General features: G+C 44.6%; 1 protein-coding gene across 1 annotated transcript; it reads left to right on the top strand.

Moving 5' to 3' along the window:
* Nucleotides 1-5,970: 5,970 nt before the first annotated feature.
* Nucleotides 5,971-15,374, top strand: LOC109734535 (flowering locus K homology domain). The gene is made up of 7 exons (XM_020293742.4): nt 5,971-6,195; nt 6,808-7,292; nt 11,806-12,052; nt 13,208-13,356; nt 13,449-13,727; nt 13,838-14,029; nt 14,915-15,374. The coding sequence occupies exons 2-7, from the start codon at nt 6,813-6,815 to the stop codon at nt 15,110-15,112; spliced, it is 1,545 nt and encodes a 514-aa protein (XP_020149331.1). The 5' UTR covers nt 5,971-6,195; nt 6,808-6,812; the 3' UTR covers nt 15,113-15,374.
* Nucleotides 15,375-21,571: the final 6,197 nt, after the last annotated feature.

Below are 21,571 nucleotides of genomic sequence, written 5' to 3'. Positions count from 1 at the left end.
GGATTATGGTGTCAAATGTGACAAAGTGCCTCTTTGGTGTGACAATGAAAGTGCCATCAAGATCGCCGAGAACCCGGTTCAACATAGTAAGACCAAGCATATTGAGATTCGCCATCATTTCATTAAAGATCATGTGGCCAAGGGAAACATTGAGTTACTCCATGTCAACACCGAGAATCAACTAGCCGACATCTTCACCAAGCCCCTTGAAGAAGCAAGATTCCGCGAGTTAAGGCATGAGCTAAATATCGTGGATATTAGTAACTTGGGATGAAATTCTTGCTCATACACACATACTCATGTATTATCTTGCTTAGATGTAGGCACATGTCTAGGGGGAGCTAGCTCAACTCATGAGCTATCTTATCCTAGAAGTGCATAAAACAAACACAATCTTTCACATAAGCCACTTTAGGTGGTACTTGTGCTTCAAAGATGAGTGTTGGTCTTGGGCCCAAGGTTCATATCTTTGCGGTGCCATACCAAGTAAACTCAAACATGGTGGCCTCGGCCACCGCCCTCTATTGAGAGTTGTGTCTGTGTTTGTTTCGCGTGTGTGGTGTGTTGTTTTTTGTGTCTTTTCTCTCTTTTTCTTGGTGGGTTTTTTTCTCGATTCTCTTTTGGTACAAGTGCTCCACATATGCCCTTCTCGTAGTGATAGGACTTTCCTCGCGGCGTATTCAGAAATATAGACCGAGTGTTTTGTGAAGTAGGGGTAAGAGTCTACACTCAGCCCTGTATTCAAAAATTCACTCATGTCAAAGTTCCTGAATACCCTGTGCCCACGGGCTCTGTACCGTGCGCATGGGGTCTGCGGTTTCTGGCCCTAAAGAGGTGGGGCGTGGGGGGGCTCGGGTTCATTCCCACCCATTCGCCCCCTCCACTCCCCAGGAAACCTCCAGTGCCGCCGCCGTCGCCTCCGCTCGCCGGAGCTCCTCCGGGCTTCGTCGGGCTTCTTCCTCCGTGGATCTGCATCAGATGGGTTCCTCCTCCGGTTGGTCATGTCCTCTTGATTTCTCTCCATTAGTTCCTATCTAGTTTATAGCTTTAGGGTTTCCTCCATAGTTTCGTTTGGCCTAGACTTTTGTTTAGACAGAATTCGATGTGCATAGGTCCTTTGGTCTCTCTGCTCCACCCACTCCCGGATTTTGATCTGGAAGTGGCTGCCGCTGGGAGACCCCCGTGTCCACGGCGTGTTTGACCCCCGTGCGCATGGGGCCCCGTGTCCACGGTCCTGTACCGTGCACACGGGACCCCCGTACCCACGGGGTCTAAACTCCCGTGCGCGCGGGCTATCCAGGAACTTTTTGCCTGGATTCTGTCTAACTCCTTGCCATCCATCTTGCACTTGTACTCTTTTTTGTTTCGTGCTTTGTGTTGTTGGGTGTTTGCGTGTGTTTCAGACTCCGCTGAAAAGAAGTCTGAGCTTCGTCGCAAGCGTGCAAAAGGAGGATCAAAGGACTACACCATTGCTCGTCGTCAGCCGTCTGAAGGCATGGGTCAGGGGTCTGGGTCAGGTCAGGGCCGTGTTCGCCATGCAGCCTCAAAGCGGCCGATTGTTGAGGCCTCCGATAATTCTGAGGAAGAATATGACTCGCAAGATGATACTTTCTATGACAACCCCAATGTTGATGATGAGATAGAAGAAGAGGATGATCGTGTTGAGGAAGATGAAGAAGAGGAAGAGGTGTCTAGTCCCGAGCAAGCCATTCCGGGTGGGCGTGACCTCCGGAATATGCCACTTGCCAAGTGGACCAAGCCAGAGATCTGGGCTGAGAGACAGCCATCCTTATGCAGCTGCCACTGGTATGGGAGTGGATCCTCGCTTCAAGAACGAGTTTCAGCAAAGGGTCTATCATGAGCTTCTTATGACCAAGTCAAAGAAGTTTGCTCCTCACAAGCAAGTCAACACTGAGAGTTTGCGCGACAATGATCATCTGTATCCCGGTGTGTACTCCGCTCTTGGCAGATTGGGTCTTATTCCGTTTGTCACCTTCAACCATCCCTATAATGAAGATCTAGTGATGCAGTTCTTTGCCACTCTGTTTTTCTCCAATGACTCTGCTCGCACCCTCACTTGGATGTCTGGAACGCATCGGTGCTCGGCTCCTATGGCAAAGTTCTCTGAGACCATTCCCTACCCATTTATGGATGCAGAGGCTGTTTCTGATGAGTTTGGCATTGTTAGGGAAAGTGGGCAGCGCACTAAGGATGAGATTGCCTTTGCTTACAAACAAGAGAAGTCGTTTGTCACTGGGTCAATCAAAGATCTCTTGCCCCTCTATGACACCATGCGCCATATCCTGAGGTATACCCTCACTCCAAAGGTCGGGGATTCCCATAACATTCGGAGCTCCATGCTAGATGTCTTTGTGTATCTTCATCAGAAGAAGAAAGTGGATGTTCTGGATTTCATGTACTATGAGCTTCGTCAGTGTGTGCAAGAGAACAAGTCCTTGATCTATGCTCCATTCATACAGGCTTTGATTGAGACCGTCTGTCCTGCAAAGTACATTGCCTCTTTCAATACCTCTGTTCCCAAGCGCAACTCCAACTGGACCCCGGCTGCTCCTGCTCCTTATGTGCCTATCAAGAAGGGGCGCAACCCTAGGCCTGAGGATCGTGCTACTTACACTCCAGGCATGTCCTCTACTACACGGATCCCTCGTGGTAAGGCCAAGTCTGTTGGTTCCGAGGCCGTCTTTGCCAGGGGTGAGAAGAAGTCTCTGTTCAAGACCCTGAGCAACATGTTTAAGATGTGCCAGTCGATTCAGCGCTGTCAGATCAAGGAAATCAACAAGGAGAAGCTTGTTCGGCGTGAGCAGAAGGCAGCAAGGGCTGCAGCTGGTGAGGAGGTCGGTCCAGGTTCAGAGGACATCGACAGTGAGGCCACTGCTCGATCTTTCCCGATGGCCGGGTGGCGTTTTGATGATGATGATGATGCCTCGAGTGCTCCTCCTCTTGTCTAGTGGGTCTGGGTGTTGCCATTAGTCTCCTTTTTGTTGTCTTGATGACAAAGGGGGAGAAGTGGTGTGTTCGTGGGGTGTTTTGTGTGTGCGTTGAGATCTCAAGCCTCGTGTTTCTTGCTGTTGGTTGGTTTTAGTTGGCTTGAGATACTCTTATTTACTTTCCGTTTGTGTGGTTGTGTGAGCCTCTCAGTTATGGTTGTGAGACTCTAGCTTTATCATTGGACCTATTTCAAATTATCTCCTTATGCTTATATTGGGTCTCACATTATTTGCTCACCACTCTTTGTCATGAGATCTAGGCACCGTTATAGGTTTATTTTGGTTAATCTCATGACTAATCTATAGTGATCTTGGTAAAGCCTCCTATGTGTGTACTAGATGCATTCTTGTTTTCGGGCTCACATATAGGGGGAGCTATCATGATCATTATCTGTCCCATGGCTTTTTATCTGTTTATCCTCTATGCCATGTTCTAACCACGTTGTCATCAATGCACCAAAAAGGGGGAGATTGAGAGTGCAAGTGGCACTTATACTATATTTTGGTGTGATGACAATGTGGTTAGTTGAACTAATATCGGTTGCTTAAGTTTATCTCAGGATATTGGTTCTAAGTGCCCACGATGGAGATGTGCGACCCCCCCCCCCCCCATTTCAAAAAGGGCAAAGGCGTGGTCTTTCGACGCTTCGAAGGTTTTAGTTTTGGTTTGCTTCGAGTCGTAGGAAAGACCACACTATTAAGAGGGGTTTGTGTGGATGAAAGTCGTGTGGGAATGCCATTGCCGAGCCTTACTCTCTTATCCTTCCCACTCCGACCACCTAAAGAACCTAGTGTGTGTGCCGTGGTACTCAGAAAGCTTGCAACAGAAAGTTACTAGGTACCCCGTGCGCATGGGGTCCTTTGACCCCGTGCGCACGGGGTACTGCGTAACTCTCTGAGTACCCCGTGCGCACGGGGTCTTCTGACCCCCGTGCGCACGGGGTGGTGTGATAGTCTCTGAGTACCCCGTGCGCACGGGGCTGACTTAGCCCGTGCGCACGGGGTCCAACGGGCAGAAATCCCCACCAGCTCAAGAACACTATATATAGGGCCTTCTTCCACCTCCAACCCTTAACCCTAATGTCTTGTTGAGGTCCACCATTGCTACACCCCATTTTGCTCAATACTCTCAATCTCTCCACCCAAACTTGTTGAAACTTTGGGGATTGGGATAGCAAGACCCGATCTACAACTTGACCAAACCAAATCGCGTTCCCCGCAACATTTCTTCCCCATTGACTTGTTACTCTTGGAGCTTGGGCTCCTAGGCGGTTAGAGGTTCCTCCGAAAACTTCCTTGCTTGTGGTGTGCTCCGGAGAAGTTTGTAAAGGTGTGGTGGTCGCCTTTAAGACCAACCCCGAGTGGTTCGAGACTCATCCGTTGGGGGTGACTCGAAGGAGAATACGGTGAGCCTTCGGTGGCGTTCCGCAAGCTTTGGCTCCGGCACCGCTCCAAACGGAGAGTAGCTCTTCCCCAAGGAAGGGTGAACTTCGGGTTAAAATCCGCGTCCTCGTCTCACTTGTGGTTAATCCTTTCCCGCACCTTACTTTGTGGTTGTTTGCTTGTTGGCTTGCTAATTAGTTTGTTGCCTAGCATATTTATCTTGGAGCTTGCTTGTCATATAGGTTGCATTCTCCTAGTTGCATATCTAGTGAACTCTTTTATCCGCTAAGCCTTAAAAACGACAAGAAAGATTAAAATTTGTAGTCTCCTATTCACCCTCCCCCTCTAGTCGACCGTATCGATCTTCAACCACGCTTAACCTCCTAACCTCACGCAATGCGCAGGTTTATGCATTAGTTGGTGCATGAGTGAGATAGATGCATGCGGCAAGGATGAGATTGAGATGAAAACGTGCTGGACAAAACACAGGAGCAACTGATCAAGCAGTTAAAAATAAAACAATGTTGTAAAAAAAGGGCATTTTTGAAAGCATTTTGGAGTACTAATTTTGTTTTCTTGTTCAAAGGCAACCACGAATGCTATTTCTTCACATATTTTTGCACATAGGCAGAACACTCAATCATGTGTTTTCTAATATATGTGTACCATTTTTAGGATTTTGTTGTTTTGATCCCGGGATTATCGATAAAGAGGGCCGTGTTTTGGTGCTTGGCTGCATTTGCACCGGCATAAAGAGTTCATTAAAAATAGAAAAATAATAAGGAAATATGAATTTTTTTTGGCACCTAAGACGCTTGAGTATGCTAGGAGTGGGCAAAATTTCATGGACAGATGACTTGGACATTCAAGGAGCTCCAGACAAAAAAAATCAGCTCCGAATGGAACTTCAAAAATAGGCATTTGGGACACCAGGTTTTGATTTTTTTTAACTACTTGAGCACCTCGAATGTCATTTTAGCACGCAAATTTGCAGCTCCTACCACACCCGAACACATCTTCGGTGCCATAACAATTCGATATTTTTTGAGTTTGTTTGCATTTTTTAATTTACTGTTTATGAAGGAGTAGATGATCCCGAGGTCATATATGAATTATCCTCTAATAATGCTTTCGCTATACAATCCAATATCCTCATTTACATGAGCTCCTCGAGGGAAAAAAAATCTAACAGGGATAACGTTTTCTTCTTATGGGATGAACTTTAAAAGCACTTTTTCACATAATACTTCTTTCGATCCATAATTATTTGTATTTGTCGCAGCACGACAAGTAATATGGATAGAAGGGAGTAAAAAACCTCGATCCTTTTAACAACATCTAAAATTTCATAACGGAAATACATGAGGTGCTCTGGGCACATAAACAAAAGCTAGGCCTCTAAAAGGCAATGTTCTTTAGATGCTAAAAAGCAGGTGTTGGAAGCACTAGAGTTTTTTTATACATGCCAAAAACTTATCCTTTTTGACGAAAAAGTCAATTACACACGCCGGTTTTTTTCGTCAGATTGATAGTACACAACTTTTTTTTTTGAGCTTGATAGTACAATGGATTACCGGGATCCGAGACATTTCCGTCTCCGTGGAAGACCGCGGGCGGCTCTCCGTTCTAGTGCTGGACGAGTCGCGCACGAGCTCCCCTCCCCCACACACCAAATCCGCAGCCGTCGTCTTCCCTTCCGCTCCGCCTCCGCCCCATCCGACACCCTCCGCCCCTCGCCGGCTCCCGTGGCGTCCTCGCCGTACTCTCCGCCGGCCGCCGCCTCCTCCCCCTCCCCCTCTGTCAGGTAACGCGATCTCCTCGCCCCTGCCGCGCTCTCGCTAACGCGCTCCCGTCCGTGGTGGTAAGGCGGAGGTTTCGCCAATTCCGCCTCGGGGTCTGAGAATCGAGACCTGGTTTCGATTGTAGCCCCCGACGGCGAGGCGAGGTTCGGGATTGCGGCGCGCTTAGGGTTTAGGGTTTGCTGTATGGCGACTCGTGTAATCGGCGCTGATCTGGGGAACGCGGCTAAGGTTTTTTATTTTGGCGGATTATGGCAAGGCACGGGTAAATTTGAAGTGGGTTTGTGGGGAAAGGGTGCGGTTCCTAAGCTCGATTGGACCGGGAACCGAGTTGCTGTTGCCTTGTAGAATTCCTGCTGTCGCATAATAAATTTTCTAAATCAAAGTTGTTGAGAGTCAATTATGCACCCTGCTAGAGCGTTCAAGGAGCCTGCGTAAGTGTTTAAAACGGTGCCTGCTTGCTAGCTACATTTACAGCCTAGGTCTTGCGTCACAAGTCATGCGTATGAAGCAAGGCGCGTTACTGCTGCAGATTTTTGAATTCTATATGTTGTGCCTTAAAGTTCAATCATGGCTGTGGCGGTTTCTTACCTAATCCTCTTTCTTTGTGTCACCAGAAATTATGGATGAAGAGAATTTCATGGAACATGGCATTGGTGAGCTCCCTCAAAACCTTTACGATGAAGAACAGCTGAACTCTTTCGACAATACGGTGCAGTATAACGAAGAGCCTGGTGACCCATACAAAGACGAAGAGCCTGGAAACCAATATGACGAAGGAGCTGGGAATGCATACAACGAGGTGCAAGCAAATTTGCTCAGCGAAGAACCAGAAACTCAGTACGATGATGAACCAGCAAACCCTTACCAGGAAGAGAATGCATACAATGGGGAAGTGAAGCAGCAGGAAAGCTTGCAGGTAGAGGGTGATGATAAGAGGTGGCCAGGTTGGCCAGGAGATAGTGTTTTCCGCATACTAGTCCCAGCCCAGAAGGTGGGTGCTATCATTGGCCGCAAAGGGGAGTTTATCAAAAGGATGTGCGAGGAGTCTAAAGCTCGCATAAAAATACTAGATGGCCCACCTGGTGCAACAGAAAGAGCAGTAAGTATCTGCATAAAATCTTGATGACAAGCTCGTATTCTTATCCATGCAGCCAGTATATATTTCTATAATGTCAGTAGTGGGTTTGTGTGTTGTTTTCTTGCAACACTACCTTTTAAAGTGTTTTTCTGTTTTATGATTTTTTTCATTTATTATGAGCTGGCAAATCCCTATGTTGGTCTATGTACACTACTGCCCAGTTTCCCTGCCACTCTGCCCCATAAGATACATTTGGAATGGTTCCCTAACCTAACAGTTTGGTACCTTATTTAGGCCTCTTTTGGTTCATAGGATAGGATTATCGTAGGAATAGGAATTTTGTAGGAAATGAGATGCCATGTATCTCAAATCCTATGAGTAGGAATAGGAAACGAGATGTCATTTGGTTGATACCAAAGGAATTTTTCCATTGAGTCTAGGCTCATTTTTATTTTCCTATGAAATGTGAAGGATAGGAACCAATCCTATGTAGGAATAGGAATCCATTCCTATGAACCAAAGGGCTCTAAAGGAAAAAATCCTATAAGAATCCTATCCTCTAGAATTCCTATGAGATTCCTCCAAACCAAAGGAGGCCTTAGTCATTTTGTGCTGGTAGTTGTTTGGTGTGCTCAGTGCAGTGTTGTTTGCTTGATGCTCATTGACTTAAGGAAATTTGTAGTTGCGCTGGTAGTTGCTTGTTACCTCATTCCTCCTTTGGTTACATGAATTTTGTAGAAATTCTATCTGTATGATTCCTATATAGGAAATTTCCTTTTGAGCCCTCTCGTTTGTAGGAATGGATTCCTATTCCTATGTAGGATTGGTTCCTATCCTTCACATTTCAAAGCAAAATATTTTAGCTCAGACCTAATGGAAAAGTTCTTATCCTATGAACCAAATGCCATCTATTTCGTTGTAGGAGTTGAGATGCATGCCACTTTCCTATTCCTATGATATTCCTATACTAGGAACCAAAGGAGGCCTTAAGCTTTATCAGAACTTGGGATATAAAGAGAAATATGATGTTCAACAACGAACATGCCTTGCAGAAACTAAAATACAGCTGTTGATTGAGCTACTTGTTATGAGCAAGACCTTGTTTTTCTGATTAGTAGAAACTTAATACTCATGTTACTATTAGCATGTCCTTAACTAGTTTGAGATTTGAATGTTATATTAATTGGATCATCCACGATATTTTAGCAAATTTCTATAGCAATGAAAATAACAGAAGCAATCTGGTAGAACCAGGGATCCTACCGGACCTGCTCCGTAGGTTGTAGGGGAAGGATGGAGGAGGGCGCGGCGATGAGCGGGCGCGCCGGCGGCTGGGCGCCGTCGCGTAGGAGGAGGATGGCGGCGGCGGCTAGGGTTAGAGGCGGCTAGGGTTCCGGCTCCTCTGGGAGCCGGGCAATAGGGATAATAATATTCTTATTGCTTAATTTCAAAAAGAGTCTTACAGCCTATATTTATAACCTAGATAACTTGCATAAGAATTAACCTAAGATAACTTGTGGGCTAAGATTGCCCGGTGGGCCTAGCTAAACCGTCCATAACACTTCTCCCCGCCTGCACAAACAGCTCGTCCTCGAGCTGTAAGGTGGGGAAGCGCTTGCGGAACTCCTCGAGGCGATCAACCAGCGTCAAACACCTTCTCGACAGCTGGGGCGGCCAGGTCGGCGGCGACGGCGTCCTCCGGAATGTAGTCTGCAACCTCCATAACACAATCATCATTTCTTGTTCTGCATCTCTGCAAACTATAAAGGTCAGACGTGTTTGATGCAGAACAACATACACACACTGGTCACTGGTGTTAAGACCAAGTACCAACTCACATTTAAAAAAATGAATTGCTAACTGTTTTGCATAGATATTGATCACATAGTTTTCAGCACATGCATATAAAAAATATAACATTATAGCTTAGCAAATTAGAAACACCCCTTTTGTTAGGGTGCTATTAGATGTCACGTTTGCCATGCCAATAGTTATACCTCTTAGGGACATCAGTTGATTCCACATTTTGGATATCCTTTTCTTTTGAACCCCTAGTAAATCCTGGCCCTCTGTTTCCTTATATTGGTCAGCAGTTAGGATGCTGTATAATATGCAAGAAACTACTTCAGCCAAAGATAACTCAACATCAGTTACCAGTTCTGTGTTTAAAATTGTCTCATCCAATATCGTTTTCCAGTCAACTAAACTAAGAATTTTTAATTGATATTGGATCTAGCCTCAATCAATGGAAAATAAATACCATCCTAGTATTGGTTGGGGATGTATCAGTACAATTGGGGCTATGTTCTTCTGTTCCAATATTTTCAAGTTGCCATTCATGGAATGGGGTATAACTGAAAAAGATTGATCATACAATCAAGCAAATGTATCATCCATGATGCCATGGAAGTGCTTTTTCCTTGGTGGCAGATCACTATTCTGAATACTTCTTCTGAAGGAAAGAAGCCACATCCAAGCTGTGTACCTTTGTTCATTCTAGCATTTTTTGCATGATTTAGTTTTTATGATACACGACGGTGTCACTTGGCTTACCAAATACCAGAATTATCAGTTGGTTTATCAAACACTAGAGCTATATCAGTTGAACCACTAATTCATTGTCCAGTATGTTCTATTATTGCCAAAATGCCTAGTTGGGGCTATCCTTGCTTCCTAAACTCCAGTTTATTAACTTGATGAAAAGTCAAGATAATAACATTTTCAATTTCTGAAATAAAACTCAGAAGTACCAGATGGTAAAGTTCACCAAAGACAAAAAGAGTGGCTCTAAAACTAATATGAATCAAAATATACCTTTCATCAAAGTCCCAAATTGAATGGCTTTGATAATGATAACACAAGTGACTGTTTGCAGGTTGACTGCAGTCTAAGGACCCAAATCAAACCACGTCTCCAAAAGACATGGGTCTGAAAGTTCAGTTTTGGGCTCCTCTGCTGCGATCTAGGCCCTTTGAGTCTTGGATGAAGATTCCTTTCAAGATGCTCCATATATTATCTGGTAACTCCACGACTTGTTTGATTTTTGAACTGAAAGGAGATCACTGGGGCAAGGTTTACTGCCTGATTGGATGACCAGCATTCTTCCAATGAAGACAAATGACCAAATATGCATTAAGATGACAAACGTGTACAACAGAGTCATACACTTATATAAGTGAACGTAAACATACTGCATACATCAAAATGAGACTACATGATGAATTTGATACTAATTTTTCATCAGATGAAAGTAAAAAAGTTTGCATGCATTTGGAGAAAAAAATGCTACATCAGCATCCCCTTTTTTTTTGCGTCCTTCCGCAATTAGCCTGAGCGTTTTGCTCAACGAAGTGCCATGATATTTAAATTATCGACAAGTGGACCAGGTTATGGCGTTATGCTCGTAAGCCACTTGGAAAGATAACAAAATGTTGGTAATCTTTCTTCACAGGGCTTTAGGATCTATTGCATAAGAGACACAGAAAATTCGACCCTCGAAACGGATGACAACTCCCATTGTGAAGGATGTTGAATTTTGTAAAGCATGTTAACCACAACAAAGAAAAGGCAATCTATTTATCACCTGTACTTGCTGAACATTGTTCTACATTTGATATATGTGAAGGGACTGTTATGTCAAACATTTTGGTGTTCTTGTGTGTGTATCCATCTCAGTATCAGATTGCATCTGCTGCTATGCTCTGAGCTGCTGACTGCTAATGTTTACCATCTTTGATATAACTTAAATTAAACTGAGCTGCAGTAGGAGATCCATCTAATGATACCCAGGAGCATTATTTTCCACAGCTTAAGAAAATGTACACCTTTTGACTTCCTTATTTGGCCTCCTTATTTTTGATTCTAGTGTAGAAATCAGGTTCTGATTGTTTAATTTACTAGATGACACCCTGCACATTGTTGCGGGAATGTTTTGCAATATATTCAACGAGAATTGGTTGTATGGAACATGAATGTTTCAAGTAATAGTGCGAAAACTAAAACTGAAAATACATATGATTTATTGTGTTTGATTATTGTATAATATAAATATCAAAATAGAATTTAAATTCTCATGCATATTTGCATGTTGAGGTTGCTTTTTCTTATGCATGCTGCATGTTGAGGTGGGCCTTTTTCCATGCATGTTAAATGCTGAGGTGGCATGCTTTCATGTTGAGAGAAATAGTTAGTGGGGGCTAGCTATTTAGATATAGAAGATATGTGGAGATACTATTAACTGAATACGCCTGTGGGATTTTGTACATAATCCCTTGTGTCAGCAATGCTAAACCCATGGAGAAAAGTTTGGAAATTAAAGAAGCGATATTGATCTAGCAAAACATAGTTATGTTACTTACCAAGTTACATTCTTACAAGTTATGCATGTGTAAACCCATTCACCGAGTTCATCTGGGTCTAATGGTTTGTTTCTAAATAATTATCCATTATGTAATTTCATGTTGTGCTCTTAAAACAGCTGTCTTTAAGTGTTTAGTACTAATTTAGTGAACAATGTTTATTTTCCAATTTAAAGGTAATAATTTCAGCAAAGGATGAGCCAGATGAACCGATATCTCCAGCTATGGATGGCTTGCTTAAAATTCATAAGCGGATAACTGATGGTTCAGATGGTGAATCTGGCCAGCTCCAACGGGGTGCTAGTAATGTAGGACCAACACGACTGCTAGTGCCAGCTTCCCAAGCTGGCAGCCTTATTGGGAAGCAAGGAGCAACCATTAAATCCATACAAGATTCTTCAAAGTCAGTTGTCCGGATTGTTGGTAAGGCTTTTGCATTTTTCCATTTCACGTATTAGATTCTGTCTTCATGATATATATATCGAGTTTATGCCTTGTCTTGTGATTTTGTTACATGCTGATCAAAATAAGAAAAAATGGTGATACTTATCTCAGTGTTTATACTCTATATGATGGCCCACATAGATGCACATGCCTCATGTGCTCCTTCAATACGAATATTATGTGCTCCATGCCTGGGGCACAAACCATTCTGGTACCAAGGATACTGGCCTGCTCAGAAATCAACTTTTTATTCTGAAACCATTTATTTGACAGCAGTCAGTTATAAAATCTGAGAATTCGACCCCTCACCCAAAACTACCATGATGATTGGTTGGTTCTGGTGACGTGGCTTCCCGGTAAGCCTGGATATGCTGACATGAATTTGTTTTTTGAACCATGCATGAGAGCTGAATTTGCTATATTAATATGCTGACATGACTTACAAATCCCCACCAAGAAAAAGCAAACACATATATACAAACTATAGGACTACTGGGTAGGCACAAAATACCTGATTTTGTAATTGGGGGTGGAGATCACATACTAAGTGTATATTTGATTTGTGCCTATATGTGCTGTGCCAAAATTTTGGCAGCCTATAATATCTTGGCCATCATTTGGTTGGTTGCCTATGAAAAGTAGCCCACCCCACCTCACATTCCCTTCACAACTCTCAAGGGCCAAGGAATCTCTACCCAGTTTTTTGGCTAGCCTTGTTGGCAAAAATTGGTAGGGTATGATATGGCACAAACCAAACATTAACCTAATAGTCTTTAAAATAATCCAGATCTGGTATTTCTGCTATCTCATAGGATTTGGGAACTTGAACCTTCCTTTTGCTGATAGGTTTGCAGAACAGCTTATTATAACTACATGCAAGATTCTGAACTTTTCTTCTCATTTTTCAATGTGCTCAGCTGCTTATTATTGTAGCATTTAGCATTTTCAAATGTTTGGAGTTCAGTTGGTTGTCTAAACTGGTATGTTGATATTCATCATTGGTGACTGCAAGTCTGGAACTAATTAACTTGAAAACCGCATGAGATAATTTGATACATTCAGAGAAGATGCTATGTAGCGTCAGCATTATAATGCTATATGCCTTTTTAGCTTAACATTCTAAATTTTTATCAGAAAATGTGCCCCCTGTTGCACTAAATGATGATAGAGTTGTGGAGATACAAGGCGAGCCTCTTGGTGTCCACAAAGCAGTGGAGTTGATAGCAAGTCACTTGAGAAAATTTCTTGTTGACCACAGCGTTCTCCAACTATTTGAACAGCAAGTAAGTTAGATTTCGTTTCGGCACCCTATGTTCCTGTCAATAATAAGTTTCTTGGACGCAGCATTTACGACTGTAAATTTCCATGTCTACAGATGAAAATGCACAGTGTGCAGAGAGAGCAGCCCATGGCAGCCCCACAGCATTGGGCGCCTCCTCAACCCTGGGTTCCTCCTCCAAACCTCCCTCCTGGTGGTCCAGGTTATGGTGGAAATCCACAGTTCATGCCTCCAAGGCCACAAGACAACTATTATCCCCGTCCAGATGTGCCGCCTATGGAAAAGCAGCCGCACTATGGCATTTCTGCATATGGACGTGAGGCACCACCAAGTGGTACTTCAGGCAATCAACCACCACTGCATGTGGCCTCTCAGGTTAGTTGTGTTGTACACCTGCACTTGACATTAGGATGGTGGGTTGCTTTTGAATTGCTGCCTCCTGATATGGGAGGTACATACTGATTTCTTGTGTATTTCCTCAAAAGGTACATAACATGCAAATTCCTCTCTCCTATGCTGATGCCGTGATTGGGGCGGCTGGTGCTAGTATCAGCTATATCCGTAGGCACAGTGGTGCAGCAGTAACTATTCAAGAAAGCAGAGGTGCACCTGGAGAGATGACTGTGGAGATAATTGGAAGCGCATCCCAAGTTCAAACTGCCCAGCAACTGATCCAGGTCAGTCTTCTACCCATCCTCTGACCTGTTATTTACTTGCGCTAGTATTCTCCAAAATCGCTCATGATTGATGCTCGACTCATTTATTTTTCTTTGATATCTCTGCCAGTTCTTATTTCTGAATCCATTTGGGAAGTGCACCATGCATGTTTGTACTTGTGCTTTGTAAAGCTCATGGTCGGCCAATTAATTTGTTTCATTGATAAACCATGTATATAGATATGAAATGTACTACTCCCTCCGTTCCTAAATACAAGTCTTTTTAGCGATTTCAGTATGGACTACATATGGATGTATATAGACATATTTTAGAGTGTAGATTCACTCATTTTGCTCCGTATGTAGTCCGTAGTAGAATCTCTAAAAAGACTTATATTTAGGAACGGAGGGGGTAGATGCAACCGGAATTAGGCTGTAGTACATGACTAAGAGACGCTGGTAAAATATTAGCAGAATGCCATGCTTGGTTAGTACTTGTATTTATGTATGCTAATCGCTATTTACGACGCCAACTTTTAGATGCTGATAACATGTAGCAAAACAACATTCGATAGAAGTTTTGGATGATGTAGAAAAAGAAGCATGTTTTCCTAAGCGTTAACAAGATGAGAAAGAGGACATAGTGTGGCGTCAAAACGTAGAAATTTTGTTGCATATATTGCTTATGTGCAACAACAAAACACCGGCCAAATTAAAACCCTCACTGCAAAGAGTAGCTTCATGGAAGGAACAATGGAAATGGAGAGACACTTCAAATCGTTCTTGCTATTTACGTGTATGTTGGATCTATCTCTGGATGGGCTAAACACATTCAATACGGGTTGGACATGCTTTGTTTCTTCCATTTAAGTTGACCTGTTGCTCATGGCCATTGCTTGCCTGCAGAATTTCATGGCGGAAGCCGCTCCACAAACCCGGCCGCCGGCTTCCAACCCTCCTGCTCCGCCAGTCGACCCGGGTTACAGCTCTTACCCGCCACCACCATATGGGGCTCCTCCCACAGGTGCAGGAGGGCCTGCTCCTCACAATGGCGGAGGCTACGGTGGCGGCTCCGGCTCTTACCATCCCAGCTACGGATACTAGCTTGTAACAGCAAGCTAAACGATTTGCTCCATCTCTATTGTGATGGTTGGTTTTTTATCGTTGCCCAATAATTACAGTCATGGATTCCTGCCTATCAAATTAGTCAGTCTCGTGTATGGTTGGTGGTAGACTTTGGTAGTGTGTTTCCCGTCGTGACATGTGGTTTATAGCTGAGCTACCTCATTGGATACAAAATACTTGTTGAGTTGAGTTGGAACAATTGTCCGAATTTGAAAGAGTGGACCAAACAAATTGAATCGAACTTGGTAGCTACCATTCCCAGGTTATCCAATGTTGACGTTATATGTCTTCTCGGGCGGCCGCAGTCCACAAAATGGCCAGCCTGAACAGAAGATCCTCATAGCTCGAGCTCGAGCTTCAAAATGCCATCAAAATGGCCACCTGAGCGCCTGCCGTTCCTGTCCACCTGGGTCCCTAGTTTAATTATGTTAGCACAATCCTCTGAACTTTTAGGTTCTTGAATTATGTCTATGTTTAAGGTTGCTCCGTGTATTTGGAGCATGCAGTCCGTCGGCCTCAGGCCATGTATCCGCTCTGCCCACTTTGCTTCTGCAAGTTGGTTGGCTGTTTCTTTTGCTCGTTGGTTGCTATCTGAATGTCAAGTGGCTTCATGCACTGTTATTTCTGCCTCGACGGCTTCTGCTGTTCCACAAAGCTCCAGGGTGCATCCGTTTCCATAATGCTAGAACAACCCATCAACTTTCTGAGTTGGAACGTGAGGAATGCCACGATCGCCTCCTTGTCGTGTCTACAAGAGACAAAGCTTGACAACGTCGACCAATTCACAGCGGCTTTTTTGGGTGGTCAGAGGCTACGTAGCTTTGCACAAAGACCGGCAAACGGCACCAGGGGTGGAATTCTGCTGCTCTGGGATGATCTTCTAGTTGATGTTTCTTGCATCACCTATACAACATACTGCCTTTCCGCCATGATCAGTGTGTGAGGGACCGGCATGCGCTTCGAGATCACCTCTAGATGATGTAAACGTTTTCGTGATTTAATAAAGCTAGCCATGATGGCCTTCCCTCAAAAAAAGAAAAGAAAAAACATCGCCTCTGTCTACGGTCCCACGGACCCCTCCTGCAAAGATGCTTTCTTTGCTGAGCTTCTAAGTCAGAAACCTACGACTGGGGTGGCCTGGCTCGCCTTAGGTGATTTCAACTAAATCTACTGGGCCAGAGAAAAAAACAAAAGAAATGTCAACTACAGTAGGATCAATCGTTTCAGGGCAACGCTACAAAGTAGTGAGCTCAAAGAAATACACCTCAAAAACTGACAATTCACTTGGAGCAACGAGAGGGAAAACCCAGTGCAAGCTAGACTCATTCTTCTGCAACGCCGAGTGGGACACATCCTTCAACACACACGTCATTAATGCTCTCTCCTCCTCCCTCTCCGACCATTGCCCGCTTCTACTTGCCGATGATAAGGGACCAAGAAAGCCTCGGGGTCTTTAAATTCGATTTTTTGTTTTTGTTTTCATGCAACAAACGTTCCCCAACACTCGAGTATGTAATAACCGAGGAGCATATAATGCAGGCTGAAATGCTCAAGATCACTGTTGGACAACTCCTCGATATCGAGCCCATGTCTCCACTTAGAGAGGAGGAAATAAAACGGAAATATGTTCGGGGCCAACCTTTGGTCGAGCCAGACGAGGTCAAGAACCTCCCAACGAGAATGTATGAATTGCATCAATGGTACATAAACATTACCAAGATTTCCAATCGAGAGTCCCTCATGGTGAATGTCAAGGAGGAGCATTACTTCCATGAGAAAGCTGTGTCCGTTGAGTATTTAGAACTATTTCAGTTATACAATCAAGACGCACTCGACAAATCTATCGTCAGTTGCTATTGTCTGTAAGTGATTTTTTTTCCTGTAATTTAAGTCTCAAGCTAGCTGTAGTGATCATTTTGATCAATCATTACCTGTAATTATCCTCACTATATTTTTTTCTGTGGTATTATGCAGGATGAAGATGTATGAAATGAAAAAATCTGGACGCTATGGCATTGGGTTCATTGACCCAAATACCATTAATGAGTACACATGGAATATTCCAAGTTGTCGAGCAAGTTTAGAGGAAAGCATGCTAGAGTTCTTCAAGCGCCTCAATACCAATGAAGATATACTACTTCCTTACAACTTCCTGTGAGTCACACTGTTTTGTACTACAAATTCTGTTTTTGCTTACTAGCTAGCTAGATGTTAATAATTAAGTGTATAGGGTTTAGGGTAGTTGATTAGTGTTATGCACATGCCCGCTTAATTAAGACATGCAAACGTGTGCGCATGCAGTTTCCACTGGATCTTGTTAGACATTAAAGTTGAAGAAGGAAAAATTGAAGTACTGGACTCACTACTTAAAAAAGAAAGTGACTACACCATCTTGTTTGGGATAGTCAACAGGTAATTTCAATCATGATTAACTATATCTCGGCCTATTTAGTTCGTCATTTCCTGATATAAACTATTTAATAACCCCTTTATTAATTTACTTTGCCGGCGGGCAGGGCTTGGGCAAAGTTCATCAAGGTGACTCCAGGCAAATGGGCAAAAAAGCTGTTTTGGTATCGACCCAAGGTAAGTAATTAAGTAGTACTAGCTAGCTAGCTACCATCTCTTTAATTCTTGTTTCAATACCATTAATTAATTATCATGCTTGATTAATCATTATCTGATTCAATTCCATTCTCGTAAAGGCCCTGAAGCAGGCGTCGGGGACTGATCTGTGTGCATACTATGTTTGCGAGAACATTCGCATGATGGCGTCCGAAAGCAGCAGATCTCAAAGACAGGACTGGGTACGTTTGTCAGAACACTATTCACAAATTTTTACACCATTATCGATATCTAGTCACACAACTAATACACATGCATATTGATCTCCTTCTTAATAGTTCAGAGAGGTGCGGGAGCAACTCCTACCAATGGAGCGCATACTAGCACTTCAAGAGGAAATAGCGGGATTTTTGCTCGACCAGGTCATAGATCCCAAAGGAGAATACTATTACCCGCTACCGCCCCCATGAACCACTTGTCATCGTGCTCCGAAGGCACCAAGGCAACATGTAGGAGAAATTGTATATATATATATACATGTGTATGTGTGAATAATTAATGGTGGTGGTTGTGAGACATTCGATGATATATATTTATATATATGCGGTTCTACGAGAAAATCTATTTATATATATGCATAACGTGTACAATATGTAGTATCGTAAAATACCAACAAACAAAAAAGAATTAAATGGAAAACACAAAATTAATGGAAAAATAAAAAATAAAACCAAACCCCCCCCAAACATTTAGTACCGGTTGGCGTTACCAACCGGTACTAATGGTCTACCAGCACCCGGGCCTGGCTCATGCCACGTGGTGGCACTTTAGCGCCGGTTCGTGCCGAACCGATAGTAAAGAGGGGGGGGGGGCTTTAGTCTCCACTCTTTAGTGCCGGTTGTAGAACCGACACTAAATGCCCTTACGAACCGGCGCTAAAGCCCGGTTCTGCACTAGTGAACGTTCCCCAACACTCGAGTATGGGGGACTTGGGGTCCTCAACACCAACGCGCCCTCCGGTTGCGGTGGCCTTGGTACTAATGGAAGGAGCCTACCAAGATGTGGGTCGGAATGGGAAACCCTTGTGACGAGGATGACCTTAACATTTTCTACGCTTCCACCACCATCACCGTTGGTAACGGCGTGAAGACCCCCTTCTGGGACTCCCCTTGGCTCCTTGGTCGCAAGCCTAAGGGCATTGCCCCACTCATCCATGAAGCTTCCATGCGTAAGAATTGGAAGGCGCGGGAGGCCCTCAAGCACAACATGTGACACCCCCGATTTGACCGTACACTAATCATGCACGCAAATGTGTACGATCAAGATCAGGGACTCACGGGAAGATATCACAACACAACTCAAAAACATAAATAAGTCATACAAGCATCATAATACAAGCCAGGGTCTCGAGGGCTCGAATACAAGTGCTCGATCATAGACGAGTCAGCCGAAGCAATAATATCTGAGTACAGACATAAGTTAAACAAGTTTGCCTTAAGAAGGCTAGCACAAACTGGGATACAGATCGAACGAGTGGGATCCTCCTAACTACTCCTGGTCGTCGTCAGCGGGCTGCACGTAGTAGTAGGCTCCTCCAGTGCCGTAGGAGTCGTCGTCGACGGTGGCGTCTGGCTCCTGGACTCCAGCATCTGGTTGCGACAACCAGGTAGAAAGGAAAGGGGGAAAAGAGGGAGAAAAGCAACCGTGAGTACTCATCCAAAGTACTCGCAAGCAAGGAGCTACACTACATATGCATGGGTATATGTGTAAAGGGCCATATCAGTGGACTGAACTGCAGAATGCCAGAATAAGAGGGGGATAGCTAATCCTGTCGAAGACTACGCTTCTGGCCATCTCCATCTTGCAGCATGTAGAAGAGAGTAGATTGAAGTCCTCCAAGTAGCATCGCATAGCATAATCCTACCCGGCGATCCCCTCCTCGTCGCCCTGTTAGAGAGCGATCACCGGGTTGTATCTGACACTTGTAAGGGTGTATTTTATTAAGTATCCGGTTCTAGTTGTCATAAGGTCAAGGTACAACTCCGGGTCATCCTTTTACCGAGGGACACGACTATTCGAATAGATAAACTTCCATGCAGGGGTGCACCACATAACCCAACACGCTCGATCCCATTTGGCCGGACACACTTTTCTGGGTCATGCCCGGCCTCGGAAGATCAACACGTCGCAGCCCCACCTAGGCACAACAGAGAGGTCAGCACGCCGGTCTAAATCCTATGGCGCAGGGGTCTGGGCCCATCGCCCATTGCACACCTGCACGTTGCGAACGCGGCCGGAAGCAGACCTAGCCTAGTGGCGTTCCAGTCCAATCCGGCGCGCGCCACTCAGTCGCTGACGTCACGAAGGCTTCGGCTGATACCACGACGTCGAGTGCCCATAACTGTTCCCGCGTAGCTGGTTAGTGCGTATAGACCAAATGCCAGACTCAAATCAAATACCAAGAACTCGTTAAGCGTGTTATGTCGAAGTAACCGCGGACGCCGTCTAGGGCCAGGCCCACCTCTCGCCTAGGTGGTCTCAACCTGCCCTGTCGCTCCGCCACAAAGATCCACTTGCGGGTACTCCTACGAGCCGACCCGACTTTAGTCACCACATGTGTCATGTATATAGTATATAAATATATACCCGTGATCACCGCCCAAGTGATCACGGCCTGATAGTATAGCACAGCAGACGGACAAGAATGTAGGTCCACTGATGGAAAACTAGCATCCTATACTAAGCATGTAGGATTGCAGGTAATGGTAACAACAGTAGAAGCAAGGACAGGCTATGCATCAGGATAGGATAAATGGAAAGCAGTAACATGCTACACTACTCTAATGCAAGCAGTATAGAGTAGAATAGGCGATATCTGGTGATCAAGGGGGGGGGGCTTGCCTGGTTGCTCTGGCAAGTAGGAGGGGTCGTCAACTCCGTAGTCGAACTGGGCAGCAGCAGCGTCGGTCTCGTAGTCTACCGGAGTGAAGAGGGGGGGGGGGAGAAACAGTAAATACAATGCAAACATAAGCATGACGATGCGTGACATGACAATGAGCGGTGCTAGGTGTGCCCTAACGCGGCAGTAGGTGGTACCGGCGAAGGGGGGGGGAACATCCGGGAAAGTATTCCCGATGTTTCGCGTTTTCGGACAAACGGACCGGAGGGGGAAAGTTCCATGTTCGCTATGCTAGGAACGTGTGGCTGACAAACGGACTACGTATTCGGATTCGTCTCGTCGTTCTGAGCAACTTTCATGTACAAAGTTTTTCCATCCGATCTACGGTTTATTTTATATTAAATTTTAAAGATTTAAATCATTTTTAGAATTTAATAAATTAATTTAATTCGAAATTTAATTAATGCATCAGCATGACGTCAGCAGTCAACGTTGACCGTTGACCTGGTCAACCTGACAGGTGGGTCCCACCTGTCAGGGGCTGTTAGCTAATTAACAGTAGTTAATTAGGTTAATTAGTTATTAAGATAATTAATCTTAATTAGTTAATATTAACAGGATTAATTAAGTTAAATAATTATCTTATTTATTTATTTATTTATTTTTATTAATTTAATTTTTTTAAATCATTTTTTTACGTTCTGTGGGCGGGGCCCATATGTCATAGGCCCATAGGGGCCTATCGTGTTCGGGCGCTCGGGTGCGGGTGTGGGTCACGGAGCGGGCGCAGAACTCGGGCGACGGTGAGCGAGCGGGGGACGCGGGTCACGGCGCCGAGTGTGGGCGAGGCGGGGCGGTGAGCACGACGGGGCACTGGGCGTGGCCAGCAATCCCAGGAGCGCGGGCGACGACGAGCCTGGGCGAGGGGGAGAGACCCGACGAGGCAGGGCGGAGTGCGGTGGCCGAGCGCGGCC

The sequence above is a fragment of the Aegilops tauschii genome, chromosome 4, assembly GCF_002575655.3.
Source record: "Aegilops tauschii subsp. strangulata cultivar AL8/78 chromosome 4, Aet v6.0, whole genome shotgun sequence".
NCBI classification, from domain to species: Eukaryota; Viridiplantae; Streptophyta; class Magnoliopsida; order Poales; family Poaceae; genus Aegilops; species Aegilops tauschii.
This window is presented reverse-complemented; position numbering and strand designations above follow the sequence as displayed.